General features: G+C 45.0%; 1 protein-coding gene across 4 annotated transcripts in view; it reads right to left on the reverse strand.

Annotated features, from left to right (window-relative positions):
* Window positions 1-14,365, reverse strand: part of NRK (Nik related kinase) — a 100,559-nt gene extending 86,194 nt beyond the window's left edge. For 3 of the 4 annotated variants that reach the window (XM_077307347.1, XM_077307346.1, XM_077307345.1), the window contains exons 1-2: window positions 14,068-14,365; window positions 7,432-7,497 (exon numbers count right to left, since the gene is read on the reverse strand). In XM_077307347.1, the coding sequence (XP_077163462.1) occupies window positions 7,432-7,497; window positions 14,068-14,124 (123 nt within the window). In that variant the 5' untranslated portion in view covers window positions 14,125-14,365. Of the gene's footprint in view, window positions 1-7,431; window positions 7,498-13,759; window positions 13,880-14,067 lie in introns of those variants that run through there. The other variant, XM_077307349.1, reaches the window with a different exon arrangement.
* Window positions 14,366-23,297: the final 8,932 nt, after the last annotated feature.

The following is a 23,297-nucleotide window of genomic DNA, read 5'->3' on the forward strand; positions in this document are numbered from 1 at the left end:
AAACAAAGCTGGAGCCTGGCTACCTCTCGTTGTATCTGGACCTGCGGAACCATACACGTTCCACCCCTGCCTTACATACTACTTTTTAATCTCAGTAAACTGCTTTGAAGGCTACTTTTGGGGCTGACAAACAGGACACATGCACACATCAAAGAAACACATGAATGAATAGGATGCTTTAGGATACTTTGGGCTGATCCTGCGTTGAGCAGGGGGTTGGACTAGATGGCCTGTATGGCCCCTTCCAACTCTATGATTCTATGATTCTTTTAATACAAGCTTGCGATTGAAGAGGTATCTTCTCTATTTCATGTCCAATAGCATTCAGAAGAGAAACAGTGATTCATCTGTTGTCTTGACTTGACTATACCACAAAGGCCCCCACTGCATTTCATTGCCTTTTCAGACCCTAATGACTGACAATTTTTAAGTTAGCTATACACGTGATAACATAAATAAGTGGTGAGCGCATGCTTTTATGTGTATGTGTTAAAAAGTTTTCTTTTTAAAAGCAGAGCCAGTGGTTAAGAGTGATGGCTTCCAAAATAGAAAACTGGGTTTAATTTCCCACTCGTCCACATGCATCCAGCTGGGTGACCTTGGGCCAGTTACAGTTCTCTCAGAGCTCTCTCAACCTCCCGTACATTAGAGGGTGTCTGCTGTGGGGAGAGGAGGGGATGGTAATTGCAAGCCCCTTTGAGACCCCTTTGGGTAGTGCAAAGCAGGGTATATAAAACCAGCTTTCTTATGAAGAACTGATGGGTAGGTATGTCAGAGTCAGAGAGAGACAGAAGAAATGATGTATATCTCGACAGAGCATTTTGCCAGACCAGTGACATTCGACATGTTCAGGGGGATCTGAGCAAGATAGGCATGGGAGTGTACAGAAGCTATAGCTGTGAGTTTTGCCCTCAATATTCAGGTTTAAGGTTTGATTCCCAGAGCCTCATGGCCATCAGCTAGCCCACACACTCTCAGGCTTCTATTACCTACTTTGTCGGTAATAGCCTGCCACCAAAAAGTTCCACTACATTTTACAGTAGCACACACTGTTGATTCCCACTTGTGGTCAACAGACCATCTTTTAAAGCCATATGATTGTAACTACACATATTCATGGATACCATGTGGTACAATTTCTAGTGATGTGTGGAAGCACTAAAAGGTAAAGGTAAAGGTATCCCCTGTGCAAGCACCGAGTCATGTCTGACCCTTGGGGCGATACCCTTGAGTGTTTTCATAGCAGACACAATACTGGTTTGCCAATGCCTTCCCCAGTCATTACCGTTTACCCCCCAGCAAGCTGGGTACTCATTTTACTGACCTCGGAAGGATGGAAGGCTGAGTCAACCTTGAGCCGGCTACTGGGATCGTACTCCCAACCTCATGGACAGACAGCTTCAGACAGCATTTCTGCTGCCTTACCACTCTGCGCCACAAGAGGCTCTGTTTGACTATTCTGTATGACGTCACTAGGGAGTCTTGGCTGTTGGAATGTTGAGGGCCTGACAACATTAATGCAAGCTGCTATCTTTATATATCTTCTTTCCGAGCTTCCCAACACCGTGCAACTCTGATTGGTCCTCACTGGGGGCGCATTCCCCCAATAGAGTGAGAGCTCTGCCCCTCTGAGGGCTAATCACAGACTCTTCCCTATCCCTGTCCTCCTCTGCCTCCTGTCACTTCCTATGATGACAAAGAGATGGCAGGTAGGTAAGCCACAGCCAACCCACGCTCCTGACCACTAGGAGAGGGATGAAAGTCCTGTCAGGCATGCTGCGTACCAACCACACTGCTCTCCCCCAGCCTCTTGTGCTGAAGAGGACAGGAAAGGTTGGCTGGGCACACTGTGTACCACCACTCTTGCTGCCATTCTACGCAGTGGGAGAGGGAGTGGAAGGCTGGTGTGGAGCACTGTATGCCAGCCATGCCACCCTAACCAGTCTCCTGGACACTGGGAGACTGGGGGGCCTCCATAGCCCCTCTGCCCATTTTTAAAACAGACTTCACTAGTTAAAACATAGACACCTTCCTCAAAATAAAAGATATACAACACCAAATCTGAGAACAAGTAAAATGGCTGACAGTAAGGAGCCCTACCCATAAAAACATCTAAAAGATTTTAGGTTCAAAACAATGGCTGAGTTCATTTACCCATCCAACATTTTTAAATTATTCTGTACTTTTTAATGCTCATTTCTTAAATTCAGCCCTCGAGTGACTGCCTGAGGCATTCGTATAAATGCAGACTTTCTGTGTTGCCCACAATCCATTTCTGCACTTCATAATTTAACAGCTTCATGAGATTCATTGCACTCCATGCTTGACATCCTCTTTCTCTCAAAGTATAAATAAAACTCTCATGTTATTTCTGCTCTGGATAAACACCCAGGAGGCTGGTCTCCCACACGCTCAGGCTGGGTGCTATTATGCTAAACCAGACAGAACAAGTAGAAAAGTAAAGTGGATTGCCACTTCACTCCACTCTGATTAGACCTCACTTGGAGTACTGTGTTCAGTTTTGGGCACCACAACTTAAGAAAGATGTAGAGAAACTGGAGCGTGTCCAAGGTTGAGGGAGCTTGGTCTGTTTAGAAGATGACTAAAAGGTGATATGATAAAGGTAAAAGGTAAAGGTATCCCCTGTGCAAGCACCGAGTCATGTCTGACCCTTGGGGTGACGCCCTCTAGCGTTTTCATGGCAGACTCAATACGGGGTGGTTTGCCAGTGCCTTCCCCAGTCATGACCGTTTACCCCCCAGCAAGCTGGGTACTCATTTTACCGACCTCGGAAGGATGGAAGGCTGAGTCAACCTTGAGCTGGCTGCTGGGATTGAACTCCCAGCCTTATGGGCAAAGCTTTCAGACGGCTGCCTTACCACTCTGCGCCACAAGAGGCTCTGGTGATATGATAGCTATCTTCAAATACTTGAGGGGCTGTTGGGTTGAAATAACTTGGGTTGAAATTAATTCACAATAATTTTCGGCTAAACATCCAAAAGTTCCTGACAGTTAGAGCAGGCTTCCTGGGGAGGTGGTGAGTTCTCCTTCTTTGGAAGTTCTAATGCATAGACTAGATAGTCATCTGACAGAAATGCTGATTTTATGAATTTAGGCAGATTGTGAGTGGGTGGGCAGGAAGGGATGTGCCTGTGTTTGTCTCTTGTGACCTTTCCTTGCATACCCAGGGAGCTAAGGGCCCTGCTAGAGTTATCAGCTTTTCGCAGGGTCTGCAAGACGGAGTTCTTCCACCAGGTTGAGGCCGGGATGAGGTCCCAGAGTTACTATTGGTGGATCCCCTAGAATGAGTGAGATCAGGACCCTCGCTCCTAATGAAAGAACCCCTGACTGCAGCTGGATAGGGAAGGGGAGATGGGCAGAACTCCAGTGAATTGCCATCTTTTAATGTATTGGGGGTTTTATGAGTTGGGTTGTTTTATTCTTTTATTGTAAACCGCTGTGAGCCTTTGAGAGTAGCGGTATATAAGTTAAAATATAAACAAACAAACTGCTAATTGCTATTGGATGGTAGGTGAATTTCCTCCAGACCAGGGTAGGTTCTTGAGATTTTTGGTGGGTGGGATCATTTGGGCATGAAATTGGGGTCACTATGGGTAGGCAGGTAGTTGTGAGTTCCTGCATTGTGCAGGGTGTTGGATTAGATGACCCTGGAGGTCCCTTCCAACTCTATATGATTCTAAGAAAAAGGCTGTGAGAGCCCTGACATTACGGCTTGGGCAGAACAACTTTATCAGTGCTGTGATGAACCCAAGGTCACCCAGGTGGCTGCATGTGGGGGAGTGCAGAATCCAACCCAGATTGCCAGATTACAAGCCACCGCTATTAACCACTACACCAAGCTGTTTCCCCCAATTCCTCCTCCAAAAAGGTTATTCACCCACACACACATGACCAAAGGATGACTCCTCCTGCCAACTGTTTGGCCAGTAAGCATCCCATAAGCAGCAAAGACACCAGCAGGAGACCACTAAGGGAGGCCCCAGTTGGTGGACTGTAGAGGCGGCTTGTGCATATTCCATCCAACTACACCCAAGAAACAGTTTTGTTATGCTACTCAGGTAGTGTTTTAAAATGGATACAGTTTGTTCCAACTAATTGATTATAAATTGGTTTCTGAGTTGAGGGGGGGGCTATCAGACGATTCTCCCCCTCCTTGACCCTCAGTCCTCCCTGTCAGCTCTAATACAATGGTTAGAGAAGGGATTCCCAACCAGGGGTCCATGGGAGCTTTGAAGAGGGTCCACCAGAGCTCTGAAGTGGCAGGGTATTGGGAGGGGGGTTCCCAGGCTGTCTTCTCAGCTCCTGGTTTTCTTTCCAGCCTACATGAGCCAGAGCTGCCATAGTAATAGTAAAGGCAAGGGAGGGAGAAAATGGAGGGCTAAGGGTTTGGGTTGTAATGTCACATCTGGGGTGTGTGGCCAGACCACTTCCAGAGCTCCTCAAAATCTGAAAAAAATATTTCAGGGATTCCTCTATGGTCAAAAGGTTGGAAAAGGATGGGTTAAAATGTCAGACTAGCATCTGAGCAACCCAAGCTCATATCCTCACTCTGCCATGGATGCTTGTTGGGTGCCTTCAGGCAAACACACACACGCAGCCAAACCAACCTCAAAGAGCTGTTGCACAGATAATAAGGTGGGATTACAGAATCTGCTTTGGGTCACCATCAAGATGATGTATAAATTAAAATAAATATTTATGCCATAGAATTATAGCCACACTGCATCAGTGTGCATCATTGAGGGTGTGGCAGTCAGGATATGGGCTGAAGCAGGTTCCTTGTACTCAGGATAGATGTTCTAGCAGAGATTACTCAAGACATTGGTCATATTACATTTCCTTATAACAAACTAAACCCATTGGTTTCTCTAACCCTTTATGGCCTATTTTGTATCAACACGACAAAGTCTCTAAGTAGGTATTTCCAAAGTTTAATGGGGTTGGGCCTGGTCAGTATTTGAATGGAAGTCCAGGGTCGCTATGCAAAGCCAGGCAGTGACATCTTTTGATTCAAAAACACAACGGCATTGCCATAACTCAGCTGCAACTTGACAACAGCAACAAAACGCAAACACAAATGTAATCTCCTCCATGCAAATGAGTCTGTTACTGAGGTTACGACATCTCCACCACCAAAATACGTGTGGGTCCCTGAGGCAGAAAAAAGTGCAGTAATAAAACAGGCAGTTAGAAATGTGCTCTGCTACCCTTTACTCTACACCAGTCAGCCAATAAAATAAGACACACAGTGGCTTGTGAGAAGGCTTACAACAGAGAATGCAAAATGTCACATAACATTCTAAAGCTGCAGTAAATGCAACTTAAAATAAAAGAAGCTGGCAATATACTATCTAAGGCAAAAATGTATTAAAATAAAACTGTTCCAAGGCAGAGAAGCATGCAAGCCATCGGAACACCAGGCAAGAGCAAGTCAGTGAATGGAAGAAGAAAAAGAAAGAGCAGTAGGCCAGCTTGTGGATTTAACTACCACCCCAGAAAAGAAAAGCCTTGAAAACAGAGCACCTTAAAGAGGGCCAGTTCAGTCTAACGGTAGGGATGTGCTTGCACTATAACATAACAAGCTTCCTCAGGAAAATGTCTGAAGAAAGAAGGAGAGTTAAGGAACGTTAATCAAAAGAGTAGGTATCAGTCAAAAACCAAGAAAGACTTGCCCTGTTCACAAGGACAATCCATGTACAGTGTACATTTGATTTTTCTTTATACATCCTCATCCATGGTTCCTCGATATATTTGTGAAACAGCCTGGGAGGTGGAATGTGTCCAACTGTCCGAGTTGGAATAGGGCCAATCAGGGTGCTGGCTGCACCCTGATTGGCCCTGCCCCTACAACCCCCACCCTCCCTCCCTGGACACTAGCCTCCCACCCTTCCTCTCAGCCACGCCAGAGACAGAGAGAAACACACAGAGCCTTGCCAGACCGAATACAAGCCCTCATTCCCTCCTATCTCTCCTGCAGCGAGGGAGGCAGAGACAGACAGACAGAGCTGTCCCAAACTGCACACCAGCCCTCCTTCCCTCCTACAAACCAGCCCTGATTACCTGCTATGCCTCCTGCTGTGCGGCACACTGAGACAGGCAGGGAAAGAGAGACACACACACACACAGAAAGATCTGCACCTCCCTGGGTCCTAGCGCCCATTGCATTCCTGCTTGCAATGGGCTTTCTTGCTAGTCTGTGAATAAGTCTCATGTTACATTCAGTGCATGTGCAGTTGAATTTATGATTTACATTACATATTTATCCAGGTACCGGTCCCCAGTTTCATTGGTAAAGTGAATGTAGATTAGCTCTTTTTTACAAAGAGTATGTGCATGGACATGCAGAATGTACATGTGTTCACCGTAAAATGTGCACAGGGCTCCTGTGGAGGTTGCTTGGTTATATATGGATGTCAAGGGCAACAAAAAAGCCGGGTTTATTTTTTACCTTGCAGTTTCTCCTGCCCCTCCTTCATATACAGACAACTTCCTCTGGCTGCAATTTGTTATAATTTCCTAATTCAGGCGCATTAAACTGTGATTTGTCCCTTGCTCATAAATCAAGATTAAATCTGCCTCGTAGGCAAGAAACAAACCCCAAATTTTGACATCACAAACAAGCTGCTGTTAGATCAAAGTCTTCTTGAACTGTGGCCAAACTTAGATGTCACAACTAACTGTGGTTAGACAGAAGATTTCCTGATTTGGGAAGCCTGGGTGGCCCAGGCTCACCCAATATTATCTGATCCTGGAAGCCAAGCAGTATATGGATGAGAGGCCTACAAGGAATGCCAGAGTCAGGACATGGGGACAGGCAATGGCAAACCACCTCTGAACGTCTCTTGCCCTGAAAACCTCATGGGGTTGCCATCAGTCAGCTGTGACTTGATGGCAAAAAAAAAATCTAACCCCATTCCTTTTGATATTTGAGTTTGATTGCAATTTAGAAAGTCTTCAGTGTCAGCTTCTTATGTGCATGCATGGGGGGGGGGGGATGCATGACTTCAAGAACTGGGTCTGCTGCCAACATCTGTGTACTTCTTATAAGGAAACAATGCAATGATGAATAAACACAATGATAAAACTCTAGTCAGATACCAGATATCTATTCCCAAGCATCAGTGAAGGATAAAAACGCATTCTATTATCACTCGGGTTTATCTTCAATCTGTTAAACCCCAAGAAAGATAACTGCAGAGAATGAACACAGTGGTCATTGTAGAAACTTATTTATCAAGAGAGACAGCAAAGATAATATACACAGACAAAACAGTTTTGTTTACGATTAGATGGCATTGGTTACACTATAACACAAAAATAAGAGCGTTAGGTTGCATATGTCCAGAATTTAGTTATGTGCGTTTATCATGGAATATATTCAATATATATATATATTTTAAAATCTCAGACCTTATAAACTTGTCCATATGTTCCATTTCCAACGACCTGTACCAATTCAAATATCCCTGCCGGATCCTGGGAAAGAGAGAGAGAAAAAAATGAAGATGCATCTAAAACAGATCAGCATTTTGTGTTTTATGGAAAAGCCTCCCCATTCTCTTGCTAAAAAGACAGCATAGTCAACTTCCAAACTAACCGGAGCTGTGAAAGAACCCAGCCTTTTAAGCAAAACAAAACAGGAGTAAGAATTTTCTGTACTTCACTTCTTTATTGTTTTGGAATTTGTTTCTGCATAGTGTTCTTTAATACGTTAAATAATAATAATATTAATTCTGGAACAGAATCATTTATACTTGGTTGTGATTCCCCCACCTCTGTTCATCTATATTTTTCCCTACTATGTCAGTGATGAATGCTGATAAATGCTGATAAAATATTGCTAACAAAAGAAGAGAAAGGGTTAACCACCTTAACAATAATCTTTATTCGATGGTGTTTAAAAAGATTATGCTGGGGATCATGAGACCTGCAAGGACAAAAGCAGTGTAGAAAAGAGCTGTTGTATGGAGGGGAATTAGGGGGAAAGCTGGCTGGATTTCCTCCACAACATTCTGTAAAAAATTGGGAAATGAAAAAGTGTAGTTCCCAAAACACTGATTCTACTTTGAAAGCCAGAATCCTCCAAATACAGGATGAAGTATGGACGTAGAACATTTCAGAACCATCCCTAGTTCTGCAAACAGATGGAACTGAAAACAGTCAATGGCACTTCAATATCTCCCACTTGCAAGGAGTTAAAGGGACATTTGTGTTCAAGGACCGGTGAATGGCAAGGGCTAGAATGTAGGAATGCTAGTATCACAACTATTCTGGTAAAGCACAGAGCTAACAGAAAATTAAACTCTGTTTAAAGCTCACCCCAAATCATACAGGTGGCAGAATAAAATCTTTGCAGCAATATTCAAAAGGCAGTGAACTAACTCCACGTGCTCCATTTGAAAATGCCTAAAAAATTAAATAACCTCTCTCAGACCTAGAAGTTTTCCTCACCTGCTGCTTCTCATCAAGACTTCTAGCTTGAAAGAAAAATCCATGAAGCCAGACTGGGCCTTACAGTGGTTGCATTTCAGCAAGGCTGCATTTCTAAATAATATTCAAAGCCAAGAACATGGGTCCTGGACATTAAAAGACATATTTTCTTTGCTGAGCTTGCAAGACCTAATGCTAATTGATTTCCAAACGCTCTTCTGTGATGTTCACCTTGCATATTGATACGTTGAGAAAACCTGAATGGAGAAGCTGTGGGGTTTAAAAATCGCGTATGTACATTTTATTGTAAGCCACCTGGTTCTTGTGCCTGGACTAAGCAGGATATAACATTGGAAATAAATGTTAGAATACAGCTTGAAAAATGGTTTCTCATTCAAACAACCCCCATGGAAAATAAAATCAAAAGAGCAAGAGCACAACTGGTTTAAATACAGAGGAAATACGTTATGCTCTGGCTTCCTGCAGTTTTCTTCCTCAATGTTACAGAAAAGTATGAAAACAGCTAACTGGCCTTGCGTCATCCAGGTCAGTTGTCTTGCCTTAGACCTTTTGGACTTTCTCAATCAATGATGAAGACAAAGCAAGAAAAGCAGCATATGGTACAGTGCAATACAGTAATTAACCTCAAAGTGATGAATGTTTGGGTCAAGATTCTGGCATCTGTCAAAGGAAATGTAGCACACTTGGCAATGGCTGGACAACAGAGGGCCATACAGGAGAGAAAACACTACATCAAAGACATCCAGCTCAGATAATTAAGAACTCGGCCTGCCTGGACAATGGAGTTGTAGTATACCACTAAACATTGCAATCAGAACAAGGACAGGGCAAGGACCAAAGGCAGAGCCTGGAGTAATGTTACCATGAGAGGTCTTACCAAAATCCTTACCAAAGATTACCCTACTTAGACCAGGCTTGTCAATTGCCATTTGACTACTCAGCCTATTCACCTGTGGTAAGAACTGGTCTAGACCAGGGGTAGTCAACCTGTGGTGCTCCAGATGTTCATGGACTACAATTCCCATGAGCCCCTGCCAGCAACTGCTGGCAGGGGCTCATGGGAATTGTAGTCCATGGACATCTGGAGGACCATAGGTTGACTACCCCCCGGTCTAGGTTACTGGACAGGATATTTTGGTAAATCAGGTGAGAGGTGGTTCTTCCTTTCAGGCTGTTGATGCATCACAACTGTCTTCTATTAGAACATGTGGGCACCAGGACTAAGAAAGCATTTTGGGGGCAGGTGGCTCCTTAAGTAGAGAGCTGTGGCAGAAGAGGAAGAGTGTACCTGTAACTTTAATGACTATACATTTTGACAAGCTTAACTTCTCTCCCTGATGCATGACAAGTAGATTCATATTTTCTGATAATAATAGTAACAATGATCATATTAATAATCTTGCCTTATTTTAACCCTATTAGGGAAGAATACTGGAACAAAAGTCAACGCTACAGTTAATGTCCAATTATCAACACAATGCAGAATTCTATCTGTGGTGAGCAACTTATAAATGTACTAGGGGCCAAGCCCATTGCATTCAGGAATACAATGGGCGCTAGATTTGGGGTGGTGGTGGAAGAACTCTTTGGACGGCCTCCCCTCCCTCCAGGACCTGGAAAGGCTGCAGACAGCTGTTATGGAACTCACCAGAAGGGGCAGCTCTCATGTAGCAGGGATTTGCAGCCTCCGAGCCTCAGAGGGAAGTGGAAGGAGGAGGGGGTGGTCAGGGGAGAGGGATGGAAGGCAATTGGCTGGCCACTGGATAGACAAGCAAGCTGGTTGGAGGAGGAGGAGGCACTCAGGGGCAGTACAGCCATGCTAATAAACAAGAACACTTTGCAAGAGCTAAGGAGGTAGACAGAATATAGTAACCTGTCTACAAGCTGCAGGTGGGAGGTGATCACTCTGCTTGCTGCGTCTTCATAGAGAAGAACAGCTCTTGCAAGGAGCTTTGGCTTTCATCTAGCAACTCTATACTATAAATACTTGCCCTGATCCATTTCCAATTAGTGTTTTCAGTGAGTCTCGCAGTGCACTCTTAAACTGCATTACACTTTTCTAAATCAATGGGTTTCTCATCAGTTGACTTTAGCTGGATTGGGGCTGCTGAGAGAAGAACTAGTCAGGTTTGATGGATAGAGTACGTGGAAGGGCTGCGCAGGATCAGCTTCAAATTTACATATTGCATGGACAGATGCTGAGAAAATGATCTGCAAAATTAATTCTATTTCCTTGAATCCTCCAGTGATAGCCTCCAGAATAAATTAACAAGAGTGATAAATTGCATAGCCAAGATACCAAATAATTAGTCTCTGGAGCTCATCTTAATTTTATATATATATACTAGCAGATAAGCTCGTTGTATGGCCAACAATGGAGGGTGGCAGCTGTAGGGGCCCTACTCCAACTTGGACACCCCAGACATGTTCCACCCCCCGGAGGGCCGATGGATAGGGAGATATAGATATATATATGTATATGTGTGTGTGTGTATATACACACACACACACACACACACACACACACACACACACACACACACATATATATATATATATATATATATATATATATGAAGTGATAGATGGGATGTTTCTATTTAATGGAGAAGATAAACCCCAATTGGATTTGTGGCTACTCTTGCAAGGAACTTCACATCACAAGGTGCATTTGTGGAACCGTGTCCCCCCCCCCCCACACACATACACACATACACAGAATAACATTTCTGCGGGCCACCTCGTGTCAGAAACCCCATCGACTAACCCAGTCTCATGAATATCATGCCATGCATTCAGATCACGAGACCAAACCGATTTTAGCATCTTGAAAAAAAAAAAATAGACCAGCTGCCAAGTTGTGGTTTGTGTGAAGATCTGCTGAACCCGCTCTCTGGCAAATGTGAAAGTTCCTTTGTCCCCGCCCTTCTCTGTGTTTCTGTTTCTGTCCAGGGTTTGCTTCAAATAATATTAATGAAATATTAATTGGATCAGCTCTCCCACAATGAGTGCTTTCTCCCTTTGTTTTTTGGAGTGCTAAAAGTTTTTCCCTCTCCAGTACATTTTTCTGTCCCAAAAAATCAGGCAGTGGAGTGAGCAACTGTTTTTTTTTTTTAAAGCATGAAAGCATGTACTTAGCATGAGCTACTCTGGCTTATTCAAAGCCACAAAAAGAGCCTCTAGATATCATTTTTAAAAGGATAAGTGGTCAAGAGGAGAACCAACCAACCGTTCCCAAATGTTGTGCCTCTTTTTATGAGTTCTATGCTTTATGCAGGGGCAGTCCCATTTTTTTTTCAAGGGCTGCCTACAGGCAGGAAGGAAGGCAAGACACTGATGACCTGATTTCCACCACAAACCTCAGCGCTTCAAAGTTTTATCAGAGCACAAGAACTTATTGGCTTGAGGGTATTTATCTACTGCATTTTCACCCCACCCTTCCCCCAAGGAGCTGGGGATGACATACACCAGGGGTAGTCAAACTGCGGCCCTCCAGATGTCCATGGACTACAATTCCCAGGAGCCCCTGCCAGCGTTTTTTGTTTATAGATTTTATTGTTTTTAGCCAAAGGCCATTTCAATAGGTGTACAATATACACAGTTAAAATCAATATCTGTCTGATAAGACAAAATAGTATAGACAAAGGTATGGAAATAAATCAGAGCCCAGTACATTCCAAACACTAAAAGGTTAAAATTATTAACTCTCTGATGGGATCTCCCTCCCCTCTCCATGAAGTTTACATGGTAATTTAAACTCAGATGTACTCTCTAAAAATTGGACTAACCCTCTTATCTACTTATTTTGGTTGCTTCATTTATACTCCACTTTCCCCCAAAGTAGGCTCCAAGTGGCTAACAGCACTCTCCCCTTTTACACTTTATCCTCCCAACAACCATGTGAGGTTGGTTAGACTGAGAGCGAGCAATTGGCCCAAGGCCACTCAGCCTGTGTCCATTGCAAAGTGGGGAGCTGAACCTAGGTCTCCCAGATCCTAGTCCAGCGCTCTAATCTGATGCTACCTGCCTGTCAAAGCAGCTTAAAGGCTCAAGTTTTGAGTGGTTAAGGGAACATGACCCAGAAAGTTACTGTGCCACATCTCACTTCTGCCATCAGTTTTCAGTCCCCATCTGCCTTTTCCAAGAGGCTAGTAATACTAACTTTTGTAAGGTAAAGGTATCCCCTGTGCAAGCACCGGGTCATGACCCTTGAGGTGACGCCCTCTAGCGTTTTCATGGCAGACTGAATATGGGGTGGTTTGCCAGTGCCTTCCCCAGTTACTACCGTTTACCCCCCAGCATGCTGGGTACTCGTTTTACTGACCTCGGAAGGATGGAAGGCTGACTCAACCTTGAGCCGGCTGCTGGGATCGAACTCCCAGCCTCATGGGCAGAGCTTTCAGACTGCATGTCTGCTGGCTTACCACTCTGCGCCACAAGAGGCTCTTGACTTTTGTAAGATATATATATATATATATATATATATATATATATATATATATATATATATATATATATATATATATATATATATATATATATATATACACACACACACACACACACACACACATCATACATATACATATATATATATATATTTATTATTTATTATATTATATACATCAAGCACTTTGAATTAGCAAATGCCATATAGAAACTGTGTGGTTGAAACCAGCCCAACCACCCCAGGCAAGCCGATCAAGATCTCAGAGGCTAGTATTTGGATGGGAGACCTCCATAGATTTCAGTGGTAGATCCTCCAAGGAAGTCTAGGGGTCATGATGCAGAGCCACGAAATGGCAAACTACCTCTGAAAGTCCTTTGCTGCCAGGCAATCTAGGATCTCCAGGCTACACTAACCAAGCCATCCAATAAATAATGGTTGAATTGGATCTAATTGTATTTAAGAGCGGTGAATTCGGAAGTCACTGGGAAGGGAGGGTGCCCCCTTAGCAGGGCTGGTTCCGGAGAGTAGAAGGCTTCCGGTACAGGTGCTGCCTGTTATTCCCCACGTGGAAAGAGAGTCAGATGCAACTGACTTCGCTGGGAAGTTTCAGCAGCCACGAACAAGGGAAGAGGTGCAGAGAGACTGGGCTGGAGCGAGCACGCAGCTCCGGCCTTTCAAGAGCAATCCACCGCAGGTCCATTCCGCAGTGCTGGCAAAAACTGCCGGGTCGAGCCTCTCCTTGCGCCAGGCTACCAGCAGCGCTGCGAAAAGCGAGACCCGAAGAAAAGCAAGAGCCAAGCGAGGCTTCGGGGTCGTTTGCAATGGGCACGGGCATACCTTGCAGGGCTGATGTCGCGGCTATTAAGAAGCGAAGCGTTCATTGGAAGGGTGAAGACGCGCGAGCGGAACGCCAGGAGTCATTTTCCCAGTAAAGATGACCTAATGCAGGGGTAGTCAAACTGCGGCCCTCCAGATGTCCATGGACTACAATCCCCATGAGCCCCTGCCAGCGAATGCTGGCAGGGGCTCATGGGAATTGTAGTCCATGGACATCTGGAGGGCCGCAGTTTGACTACCCCTGATATTGCAAAAGGGCCTGGGCTGAGGCTGCCTAGTGTCCCCCTGCCTCCCCAGTCTGGCCTTACCCGGAGTGTCCCCAGGTCGATGCTCTCCAAGCTCCTAGCCGTGTAGTCCCCGGCCATGCTTTGAGCTGCGGTGGCTCGGCATGCGCTCCGGGAAGCAGGCAGAGTTGCAGCAGGAGGCGCCGCTACAAAAGCAGCCCAGGGACGATGGCCGGGGAGGATGAGGCGGACCGCTTGGCTCTGCTTAGCCGCCCGCCCCCTCCCGTCCCTTGCCGGTCTAACTGTTTCCCCTTTGGCTCAGCCCTTGCCCGGGAGTCTGACCATGGCCGCTCGGCTGCCCGTCTGTGACAAACACAGGAAATCTGCCATACAAAGCCGGAAAAAAAGAAACGGCAAGAAAGAAGGGAAAAGCCCTCCCCCTCCAGGCCAGAGGGCGAGGAAGCAGCCCCCCCCCCCGACCCGATTATCTGAAGAAAAACAACTTTGAACAAGAGATTTCCTCGGGAAAGTTTGCTAGGAAGGGAAGCAGGGCTCAGCCGCGTGATTCTCTTTAAAATTTAAAGGGGACGCACACAATTTCTGCTTCCTTGCCTTTCCCAGGGGCTGGGGGGGGGGGTTGTTTAAGTTACACTGCTCAAACCTTTAGGGTAGCTCAGGGAGGATCTTCCCTGACTGCCCTTCAATTTTCAAGAAGTTTGGACCAAGGGGTCCAAACCTAGGGGTTTTGAAAGAGGGTGCCCCCATTAGCTCCATTATATCCAATGGAGATTCGGTCCCATTGGATATAATGGGGCGGATGGGGGCACTTTGGAAGACTCTAGGATTGGACCTGTTCGTCCAGTCTTCTTGAAAATTGGAGGGAAGTCAGGGAAGACCCTCCCTGAGCTACTCTGGAAGATTGAGGGGTGTAATTCCACGCCTACTATGAAGATCCTTTTAGCCCTGGGAAAGCCTCAGAGAGCAAACGGAGGAGCTCAGAGTAACCTGGGTGTTTCATCCATGCTCTAATCATCACTGGCTCTCCCATCCAGCCTGCCCACCCACAAACAAATACAGAAAATTCAAGGGGAAGACCCGCTTTTCATTACCCGAAGGAGTTTCAAAGTGGCTTACAATCACCTTTTCCTTCCTCTCCTCAGGAGAGACACCCTTGAGAGAGCTCTGACAGACCTGCTCTGTGAGAACAGCTCTGGCAGAAATTAGACAAATCCTCCCAAAATCCACACACATTGAACATTGGTGGCTTTCATAGGCCACTGCCTTTAACCACCACATCAAGTGCTCATCAGTCAAGCACTGTCTTTATCATCCTGGCTCCACACATGCATATGAAATTCTTGGGCACCCCCTGAGAACTGATGGTCACTTCTTGTGTCTCGTATGAGCTCTAAGGCTCAGAGACAGTCAACTTGGGAGAAGTTGTCCAATTAGTGGGTGGCTTCTGGTGACTAAGGGGCCTAAAGCTGATCTCGGGCCCTCGGGTGTCTGCTGTGAGCCATTTACAGCTTGGCGGTGGGATTTTTTAGGGGGGGGGATTGAAATGGGCACTGGGTCTGTCACTTTTCTTATAAGAGTTTTAACCTTGAGAGAGTGTTTTTCAACCCCGCCATCCTGAACAGTCTCAGAGGGGATGCAATCACAGCAATTCTGTGCTCACCTCAGTCCTCCCCCAAGAATGTTTCTGGGTAGCCAAGATCCAGAAAGTTGACCTTCAGGCAGACCAATTGGTGGACTCTTTCGGCCACCAGGCAGGAGTGATACCTGCAGACAGTGCTGCTAGCATGAGAAAATGCCCACTTGAAGAAGAAGAAGAAGAAGAAGAAGAAGAAGAAGAGTTGGTTCTTATATGCCACTTTTCCCTACACAAAGGAGGCTCAAAGCGGCTTACAGTCGCCTTCCCATTCCTCTCCCCACAACAGACACCCTGTGGGGTGGGTGAGGCTGAGAGAGCCCTGATATCACTGCCCGGTCAGAACAGTTTTATCAGCGCCGTGGCAAGCCCTAGGTCACCCAGGTGGTTGCATGTGGGGGAGCGCAGAATCGGACCTGGCATGCCAAATTAGAAGTCCGCACTCCTAACCACTACACCAAACTGGCTCTCAAACTTGCTCTGGACGCTCATTGGCGGGCACGAAAGGTAGACACAGGCCAGGCAGGAGAGGGCCTCCATCCTTGCTCTGTATCTTAAGGAAGGAGTAATCAACCTGTGGTCCTCCATAGGTCCATGGACTACAATTCCCATGAGCCATCCGAATCTATTTGGAGCCAATGCAAGTCAATGGAGCCATTGACTTGCATTGGAAATCCTTCCCCTGCATTTCCCAGGGGCTGGGAGGGAGGAGGTGTAGGTTGCACTGAGTCCCCTGCAAGTTTCAAGAAGATTGGACCAAGGGGTTTAATCCTAGGGGCTCCTAAAGAGGGTACCCCTATCCGCTCCATTGGATATAATGGTGAGTTGGATTCTTTGGTTTTAACTTGATTCTCCATAGACTTCTATGGGGAATGGTCTTTGGGAGCCCCTAGGATGGGACCCCTTGGTGAAATATTCCTGAAACTTGCAGGGGACTCAGGGAAGTCCCCTGCAAGTTTCAAGAAGATTGGTTTCATACCATTAAAGGTCTCTTTTTGTGTGTGTGATTACAAAGAGGGTTCCCAGCTGCCTCAGCACATGCTAGGAGATTTGGGGAGCATTGCTTGGAGATGGGGGAGTTTAGGAATAGGAGTGTGGTATAGTGGTAAGACTGTCAGATTGGGATCTAGGGGATCCAGGTTCGAATCTCCACTCCACAATTGAGATTTCCTGGGTGACCTTGGGCAAATCATATCCTCTCAGCCTAACTTACCTCACAGGGCTATGGCAAAGATCAAAAGGCAGAGTTCTATCAACCAGTGTAGGCCTGTCCTGGGAAGACAGATATAAATATGATATAAGATAGGCTCTAATAAGGTTTTTAAAAAGACACATATTTTGAGACAGAAGATTAAATGCAAGTAATGCAAGGCCACCATCTGCTCATTTTATATCTCCACATCCCTTACCAAAATAAAAGCTCTTAATTGATTATATATATAAACAGACAAGAATTCGGGCATATGATAACCATCTGAGCATCCACAAAGAGACTGGGTTCAAAGTTTCACTCAGACTGCAATATGTTTTTTGAACAATTTTGAGGGTTTGTTGGGTGGGGGTTGCTCTTAGTTCTCTAGATTAGTCTGTATTATGCCCCAGTGGTATAGTACTTATATGTGATTGTCAGTTATATGATGCATACAGTAAACAACCCGAAAGGGAAACAAAACCCCAACCTGACAAGACAAGTGAGGAACCTAAACACTGACCTGCAAAGAAATATTTTTGGTTTGAAATCCAAATATCCTTATCCATTGTTCCTCTTAATATTTGTGAAACAGCCTGGGGGGTGGAACAAGTCCAGGGTGTCCGAGTTGGAATAGGTCCCACCTTCCTTCCCTGGACGCTAGACACTTTGCTCTCAGATTGCTGAGAGAGAGACAGATAGACACAGAGAGCCCTGCCAAATCGCAAACGAGCCCTGATTACCTGCTATGGCTCTTGCTGTGAGGGAGAGACAGACAGACAGACAGAGACAGGCACCCCAAACTGCAAACTGGGCACGTCCATCACCCCACCACCTCACTATGGCCCATATTGCTTCTGGATCAGTGGAGCTATCTACCACCGTGCTGGCACACAACATCCCACCACTGGTGAGACGCACAAATATGTACAAATATACATACTTGATTCACTGGGGGGGGGGGTACATGCCAACAACTACAGCACCCAGAGAATGCCTGCAATCCTCTCCTTCTACAAGAACTCAGCTCCTTCATGGTTACTCACAACCCTTTTGCCCACGCATGCAAGATGCTCTACAAAGTCAAACAAGACTCCCTCTGTGATGCACTCACAAACAATGCTACCCCTTCCACTGTCACAATGGCCATAATTCAAGCCCGAGAGCACTATCCCTGATGATACAATGCCCCGTGGTCCAATGAGGTCGCAGTCATCTTTGAGGTTGAAGACGGATGCCCTCCTCTGTACCGTGACTTACTTATCCACTGTCAGAGCCCATCTACTGGCCAGGGTGCACACACTGAGCATATCAGCATCCTTGACCCAAACCTTCAACTCCTGGTCTACCCTCTACAGTTCCCTTTAGGAGACCAGAGCTGGGGAACGGAGATCCCACTTAACCAGCAGCTGGCCTCAACATCACGAGTCCGCCCAACAACCGCCCACCCACGGACATGTGTTACACAGATGCGGTATTACCAGCTCCACCTTCCTGTCTGTGACACCTTCAACCCATTCCTGGCTGCTCATACAGATATTCGCTGCTGAGGAAGTCTATCGAAAAACCGATTTAACCGGTGTGATTGTCAGCCGTTGTTTTGAATAAATACTGACATTTATCACAGTTTATTTGGGAGCCTCAGCTCAATGTTTTGTTCCTTGGTTTAAACAACATTCTGACACACCAAAATTTAGCAGGCAATATCCGTAGCAGGCAATATCCATCCCCATAGTTAAGTGGCAGGGAAATCTTTTGGAAGTTTAATTTATATTTGTCAATTAGTCTTTAAAGGAGCCAAAGTAACACCAGTAATTATTTTAAAAAAACGAGGCAACCATATTATGTTGAAAAACTTCAAGAATCTCACACTGAGAAATGTGGAATGCTAAAAATAAATCCACCACCTCCTTTTCATGGCACAGCCTGATTAAAAAGCCAGAGTTAAAGCAGAAGGATGTTTAGTATAGAAAAGGGAAGTGTTACTGTATGTGTGTTTGAGTGGGGAGGAAGATGGGTTTGTGGGAAAGAGGAACTGCCTTGATTTGAGCAAAGGAAATGCCAGTCTACTGAAGGATTGTGTGTGTGTGTGTGGCGGGGGGGGGGCAAGCCCGATCTCACAGCTTTCCGTGTGCTCCCTACTCAGTTTGGATCCATGACGACAATAATTTCTATAAATCTGATACTCTTTGGTATCAATACTGCAGCTGCTTTAAATGAAAGCATTGCCTCTTCTCTGGCTTTGTCATTTTTTTTTAAAAAAAAGTGATTGCCAATCCCTTTCCTGATAGGAGAAGTGTGTCCTCCTTTGTGCATGAGGGAAACTGAGAATTTTTTCTTCTTAGATAGCCCTCCTGATGTATCTTTTGTAGTACTGAGGGCATGCAATGAAGCTTCACCTGTTATAGAATAGCACCAATTACATTTGTCCCAGGCCCAACTGCAGTTAAGGGCCAAACAATGTTAAGGGCCAGGAAAGGAAGTCAGCAAACTACACAGACTGGGTCTCTATAGGAGGCGTGCTATTCAGAAGACAGTTGTTGGTGTTTGCAGAGCTTTAATATGCAAAAAGAAGAGAAGAATCAAGCTGCTTAAAAGGATAAAATAGTTTTATTTAGAAAAGAAACAACTTTATATGGAAAGGGGAGAGAGAGAGACCTAACTGTCTAACTGTTCTGTTGGGAGCCAGCTTCGTGCAGTGGTGAACCAGCAGCCTCTAATGTGGAGAACCAGGTTTGATTTCCTACTCCTCCATATGCAGCCAGCTGGATTTCTCTCAGAGCTCTCTTAGCCCAATCTACCTCCCAAGGTGCCTGATGTGAGAAGAAGAAGGGAAGGTTTGAGACTCCTTTGGGTAGTAAAAGAGGGGTACAAAAAAAACAGCTTGTTTTCATTCAGGGTATTCTGTAGGCAATCAGGGAGGAAGTGTGCTCTAAGTTCCTATTCTAACTATAATAAATACACATCTGTTCTGATGCCTCCGGAAGGATAGTTCACATGCTCATGAATCATGCACACTACAGATCTTGAATATTCCAACTGTGAGCTCTTTTCTATTCCCACGTCTCGTGCCCAATTCAATCAGGTCTGACAGAGGTTGGCAAAGCAACCCCCCCCCCCTGCACCAACTTAAAACAGTCCAAAGGCTGCTAAAGAAACCAGAGTTGCCTGAAACTCAGCCCCTCCAAGATGGAAGACCTGTGGTTGGGCAGAAAGGCATAGGATCAGGAAGCATGTTTATCTACCCTGACCTGCATGCAGCTTAACATCTCATTCTCAGCCAGAAGTTTGGGGTGATTCTGGTTACCTTTCTTTCTATGGCTGCCCAGATCATGAGAATAGCTTGCACATTGTTTTACCATTTTTGCCAGGTGAAGCTACTGACACCCTACCTTCCTCCAAACTGACCAGCCACACTGATCCATGCAATGATTACCTCTAGGCTGGACTTCTGTTGCTCTCTGTATGTGGGTCCACCCTTATCCCTGACCCGGAAACTCGGACCCATATCTAGCCTGTGCTGAGGCAGCTGCATTGGTTGCCAGTTCTGGCCTGGATCAGGGTTAAGGTATTGGTGCTGACCTTTAAGGCCATCTGCAGCTTGGGCCCTGCCTATTTGAGGGCTGACTGTCTCCTTATGCCCCCCCAAAGCCTTTTTGGTCCTGTCTCTGACCTGGTGGAATGAGCTCCAGGGTGAGCTTAAGGCCCTGACGGAACTATCATTTTTCCACAGAGCCTGTAAAATGGAACTCAGCTTTGGCTGAGGTCAGGGCTAGGAACAACGAGGCTGCTCCTCGGACAATGTGATGACATCTATTGTATCCCGCCCGGGAGTGGATGGTTGTGGGAAATGGGGACAGGGGGTTATGCTGCTAATCTTGGCTCAGGTTGCTTTTTTTAATGTCCTGTTGACATTGTTATGGGACTAGATGGGGTTTTACATGTTTTATGGGGATTTTATATTGTAACACACCACAAGTCTCTAGAGAGCGGTAGGCTAAAAATGTAATAAATAAATTATTAAATAAATTTGTGTGGTTTTCTCGTTGTGATCTTGCTGTTTTTTTTAAAGAGACTGTCCTCTGCGGATCACACTTTGTCCTCCAAGAAGAAGAGGAAGAAGAGTTGGTTTTTATATGCCACTTTTCTCTACCAGGAGTCTCAAAGTCTCAGTCACCTTCCCTTTCCTCTCCCCACAAGAGACACTCTGTGAGGTAGATCTATCAGAACAGCTCTATCAGTACTGCGATGAGCCCAAAATCACCCAACTGGCTGCATGCGGAAGAGTGGGGGATCACCGGATTACAAGTCTCTGCTTTTAACCACTATACCAAACTGGATCCAAATGGTTCAATCCCAAGTGATTCTTAAGTCTGGTTGTTTGCAAAGGTCCTTTATACTTGTTTGCATGCACCACTTGAATCCTTTTTATTTTATTCTTTGCACTGGGGATGCTGCTGTTTGCCTCTTCTCTGATTCCTCCTCTCAACTCAATAGCAGCAGGGAACTGAAGCTACTGCAGCTCCTTTTAAACTTTCTCCCTATAATTTATTTTTTTTAATTTAGCAATTTGAGACTAGTGGTAGTCTCATATGGATCGATTCATGCAGCTTGTAAATTAAACTTTAAAAAAAAAATTTAAAAAGGGGAAACAGTAGCCGGAAAGTAAACTGAGCACTGGAAAGAGGAAAATCCAATTCACAATGACAAAGAAAACCTGACAGTCGTGCACAGTGAAAATGAAGGAAAACACCCATGCACTATAGACCTGAGTATGGGAAATTCTTTGCTCTCATGTTACATCCCTGAAGGGTATTTCATGTCCAGTTTCTTTGTATTATGTTGGTGCTCTCTTGTCTGATGGTACCAGTTCACTTTCACCATACAGATGTGTTTGTGTGTGCATGCAATATAAATATACAAAAACTAACCAGGAGATGCAAATGCTTCCTCCTCTGGTCAGAATTCAAATATTAATCAAATATACTAATTAACAAGTCCATTGCAGTCTTACTGCTCCCCTGTGCTCTAAGCCAGATGTCTGCTTTTTAAAAAATCATGATGTGTGTATTGTTATATATATACACACACACAAATACTCTTCTTTTTTTCAAAAAAGATAAAATGAAATAGGAAAAATGCTCCTGGGACAGGTGGTTTCATGATGGAGATACTAGTCCCAGCCAATCAGCACTGCCATCTGCAGAAAACACACAGAGCTTGCTTCCCTTGAGCTTCTCGTGTGAGAGAAGATGCTATGTTTGGAAAAAAAAGAATTGTAGATCTGCTTCCCCAATGAACTCTTGTCCAAAGTTGTACACTTCCATACACATCTATATCTATATCTATATCTATATCTATATATAGTTCTATCTTCAAGGTCGAGAACAGATGGTAGCAATTGGAGAGGATATCGATATGCATATGCATATGCATATGCATATGCATATGCATATGCATATACATATACCTATACATATACATATACATATACATATACATATACATAAAGTAAAGGCAAAGGTATCCCCTGTGCAAGCACCGGGTCATGCCTGACCCTTGGGGTGACGCCCTCCAGCGTTTTCATGGCAGACTCAATACGGGGTGGTTTGCTGGTGCCTTCCCCAGTCATTACCATTTACCCCCCAGCAAGCTGGGCACTCATTTTACCGACCTCGGAAGGATGGAAGGCTGAGTCAACCTTGAGCCGGCTGCTGGGATCGAACTCCCAGCCTCATGGGCAGAGCTTTCAGACGGCTGCCTTACCACTCTGCGCCACAAGAGGCTCTATACATATACATATACACCTTTAGTGTCAAAAACACAAATATGTACAGATAGCCACAGCTCAAGTAAACATATGAAGTGTACACAGAAAACTGAATACATATCCTAAGATTCTGACAAACACAGAGAGTTAAACGTTAACATTGCACAAAGTACGTTTGCAATCAGTCAGTTGGGCATGGTTCTTCTCCCTAAGCAGGACTTTGATGATTTCATTTCTGCAAGTCAGCTCTAGTTTGGCTATAAGGTCCTGAATTGGGGTACACTGACTAGAGAGGGCCAGACAGACCAAATCAATGTATGAGAGGGTGTCAGGGACACCACAACCATGCAGGCGAAGTTTCTTCAATATTGGAATTTGATGAAACCTGTTTCAAGTCACAATCCCTGGTCTATTTTCAGACCATGCTTGCCATCTGTTCCTTCTTTCAATGAATTGTGTTCCTTTGCACCGTAATTGGGAACAAAAGTTAACTGAATACATTACTAGAATACACTTTCCTTGTGAAGTAGAATTACTCTCCTTTTTCTTTCACACAGTTATTTTCTTACAACGTGTTCCTCAGATTCAGCTGTGGGCTGGCAATTTAATGCACAGAGAAATTTTTCAGTGGGCAGCTATCCTGGAGGCCACAGGTGGACAAGGTCAGACACAGATAGTAGACCTGACCACAGTGCAAGGGATTT

Source organism: Paroedura picta, chromosome 13 (assembly GCF_049243985.1).
Source record: "Paroedura picta isolate Pp20150507F chromosome 13, Ppicta_v3.0, whole genome shotgun sequence".
In the NCBI taxonomy this organism is placed as follows: domain Eukaryota; kingdom Metazoa; phylum Chordata; class Lepidosauria; order Squamata; family Gekkonidae; genus Paroedura; species Paroedura picta.